This window comes from Nothoprocta perdicaria, unplaced genomic scaffold (genome assembly GCF_003342845.1).
Source record: "Nothoprocta perdicaria isolate Ctin4 unplaced genomic scaffold, notPer1 scaffold_182, whole genome shotgun sequence".
In the NCBI taxonomy this organism is placed as follows: domain Eukaryota; kingdom Metazoa; phylum Chordata; class Aves; order Tinamiformes; family Tinamidae; genus Nothoprocta; species Nothoprocta perdicaria.
In genome coordinates this window covers 183,666-186,803 of record NW_020455005.1, presented here as the reverse complement: position 1 = coordinate 186,803, position 3,138 = coordinate 183,666, and the positions used below count along the sequence as shown (strand labels likewise).

Below are 3,138 nucleotides of genomic sequence, written 5' to 3'. Positions count from 1 at the left end.
AAAGAAAAGAAAAGAAAAGAAAAGAAAAGAAAAGAAAAGAAAAGAAAAGAAAAGAAAAGAAAAGAAAAGAAAAGAAAAGAAAAGAAAAGAAAAGAGAAAGCCAGAAGCCGGGTGGCTTTTGGCGGGTTTCTGGAGGCGGGAGGCTCAAGTTCTCGCAGTACCCGGGCGTTTGCGGTTCTAGGGGCAGTGTGTGCGGAGACACCCGCGGGCGGAGCGGGTTCGGGCCCGCGGCCGTGTCGGCGCGCGGGGCCAGTTTTGCTGTGAGGCTTTTGGGGGGGAACAAAACGGCCCATCCCGTTTGCGCAGGAAACCAGCGCCGTTTCGCAGCGGTGCTACGGGGCAGAGCGCGTTCCTTAAGTTGCGGGTCCCCGCAGGCTCGTCTGGTTGTGTCGCGCTTTCTCACGTGCGCTCTGCTCCCCCGGCCGCCCTCCTGCCCACGGAAAGCGCCAGAGAGCGAGAAAACAGTCCCCCCCCCGACCCCCATTCCCATCCCCACTTCTCGCAGCGGGGGCTGCAGCGCCTGGGCGCTAATCTGCCCTTCGCGACCGGCTCCGGGCCACTCTAGCAGGTCCAAACACGCGTAGCGGTGCATGAGTAATGCTCATTGTGGAGAGCTGACACTTGCTCAAGGAGAGGAAAGTTGGCTGTAAAATCACTTCGTTATTTGCTTGCGCCGGGGCTAATCCCCGCGCAGGTCAGGCCGCTGAGCGCCCGCTCTCTCGCTCCTSTGCTTGCAGGTCGCATTTTGGACATCCCGTGCAAAGTGTGCGGGGACCGCAGCTCCGGGAAGCACTACGGGGTTTACGCCTGCGATGGCTGCTCCGGGTTTTTCAAGCGGAGCATCAGGAGGAACAGGACCTATGTCTGCAAATCGGGGAACCAGGTAGGAGCCTCCGTGCAGCGCTCCCACCGCCTGCTCTTCCTTATTTTATACATGTTTATACGCATATGTGTATATATATATATATATATATACACATACACACATAGGTATTTTCTCCCTTATTTTCTGTCATACTCCACCGCGAACCAAAATCCCGGCGGCGGCGACAGCCCGACCTGGGGCTTCGCTCCCTCTGCTCCTGGGTGTCCTGGTCCCCACGCGGGACCTTTCCCCCTCTACGCGGGCCACCCCACGACCCCTTTTCCACGGAGCGGAGGCTCGGCCTCCCCTCGCTCCTCTCCCTCCGCGGGGATGGGTTGGGGGGCGCCCCTCTCCGTGGGGTCGGGGCGGCGGGGTCGGGGCGGGGGGGCACCCACCGCGGTCGCTGTCTCGGGTGCTGAAGGGGACGGCGTGRGGGCGGTTTGGGGGGGGACACACGGCGCCCCCCTCGCCGACCCCCGCCCGCTGCGCTGCTGCTGCAGGGGGGCTGCCCGGTGGACAAGACGCACAGGAACCAGTGCCGGGCCTGCCGGCTGAAGAAGTGCCTCGAGGTCAACATGAACAAAGACGGTATTTGCCCCCTCCCCGCTGCCCCCCCCCAACCCCCGGCCCACGCAGGGGGGCAGGAGGGCGCGGGCCGCAGCGCTCACCCCCCTTCCCCGCCTTGGTGCCCCACAGCGGTGCAGCACGAGCGGGGCCCGCGCACGTCGACCATCCGCAAGCAGGTRGCCCTCTACTTCCGCGGGCACAAGGAGGAGAGCGGCGGCGCGGGCCACTTCCCCGCGGGCGCCCTGCCCGCGCCCGCCTTCTTCACGGCCGTCACGCAGCTGGAGCCCCACGGCCTGGAGCTTGCCGCCGTCGCCGGCACCCCCGACAGGCAGGCCCTGGTGGGGCTGGCGCAGCCCACCCCCAAGGTGAGCGCCGGGAGCCCCTTCCGTCCCGTCCCTCCTGCTGGATCCCTGGACGCTCCGGAGACGCAGGGCGCAAGGGGGCAGATCGGACCCCCTGGGCCAGCCGGCACCCCCCTTCGCAGGAGACTCTCCTACATCCCAACGCTCCAAATGGCTCTTCCTGCTTGGAGCCTATCCACGTATTCATTATAAACCACGTTTCGTGACTTCAGTCACTCCCAACAAAAGGCCCATGTCTCGAGCACACAGGCATGGCTGAAATGCCCCTCTCTGCTTCTTGCCTGTGACACTGCTGTGGAAGTCCTATCACRGCTCCAGCTGCTCGGGAGTTAGCTCTACCTTAAGGTCTGCCATTAACACATTGGAAATAAYGTTTTGCATCTTCACAGCATATAGAAAATTGTACGAGAGGCCACTTAAACAGTTCTGTGTTCTCGGTTCTGCATGATAACTTGGCAGAATCCATCAGAACACGTCACGAAATCCAAATTCTTAATCAAATCTGTTTTCTTGTTAMTTCACCTTACCAGAGGCACGTCCCTAAGCTACAGGGTAAGGGAGGGGTGACACCACATCTTGGTAACCCATTTCTTCATGTGGCTGCAGAACAAGAGAGCACCCGGCGTGTGCTGGAGGATGAGAGCACCCAGTGTGTGCTAGAGGATGTGCCAGGCTGTGAGGATGAGTCACTGAACAGCACCGCATGAGGGCTGTCCAGCTCACGGTGTATGAAGTCGCTTTCTTTCCCTTTTTCTTCCGTATTTTTTTTGGCACTAGTATCCACACGAAGTCAATGGCACCCCCATGTATCTCTACGAAGTGGCCACGGAGTCGGTCTGCGAGTCGGCAGCCAGGCTGCTCTTCATGAGCATCAAGTGGGCCAAGAGTGTCCCGGCCTTCTCCACCCTGTCGCTGCAAGACCAGGTAAGGCTGCTGCAGCCGGGGCCACGGCCACCTTGCCTGCTGCCAGGGGGTCAAAAATGGCAAATGTGACAAAAAAATGTCCAGCTTGAACCTCCAGCCTTGAGCCTTTTAGTCTGTAATGGACTCAAGCYACTCCAAAGTTCAGGAGAGAATTTGGATCTAACCTCTGGAAAACAGGCAGTATTTTCTTTAAACAATTATTTCATGAGGCAAACCAGAAAGAAAAAGGTCATCTAAAGCAAATACTGTAGGAGGACAAATTGTAAAGGAAAAGCCAGCAGGCCACAGCCCAGGAGAAGTAAATTTGCCCAAAGCTCAGTGGGCCAAACTGCTTCTCTTCCCACCTCTTCCCTGCAACACAAACACACATAGCAGTTTCCTCTCCTCTCCTCTCCTCTCCTCTCCTCTCCTCTCCTCTCC

At 59.0% G+C, this 3,138-nt stretch overlaps 1 protein-coding gene across 1 annotated transcript in view; it reads left to right on the top strand.

Moving 5' to 3' along the window:
* NR2E1 (nuclear receptor subfamily 2 group E member 1) overlaps positions 1–3,138 on the top strand; it is a 13,874-nt gene that overhangs the window by 3,189 nt on the left and 7,547 nt on the right. Inside the window, exons 2-5 of the mRNA XM_026036614.1 lie at positions 738–883; positions 1,366–1,453; positions 1,562–1,797; positions 2,572–2,718. Of these exons, the coding sequence (XP_025892399.1) occupies positions 738–883; positions 1,366–1,453; positions 1,562–1,797; positions 2,572–2,718 (617 nt within the window). The remainder of the gene's footprint in view (positions 1–737; positions 884–1,365; positions 1,454–1,561; positions 1,798–2,571; positions 2,719–3,138) is intronic.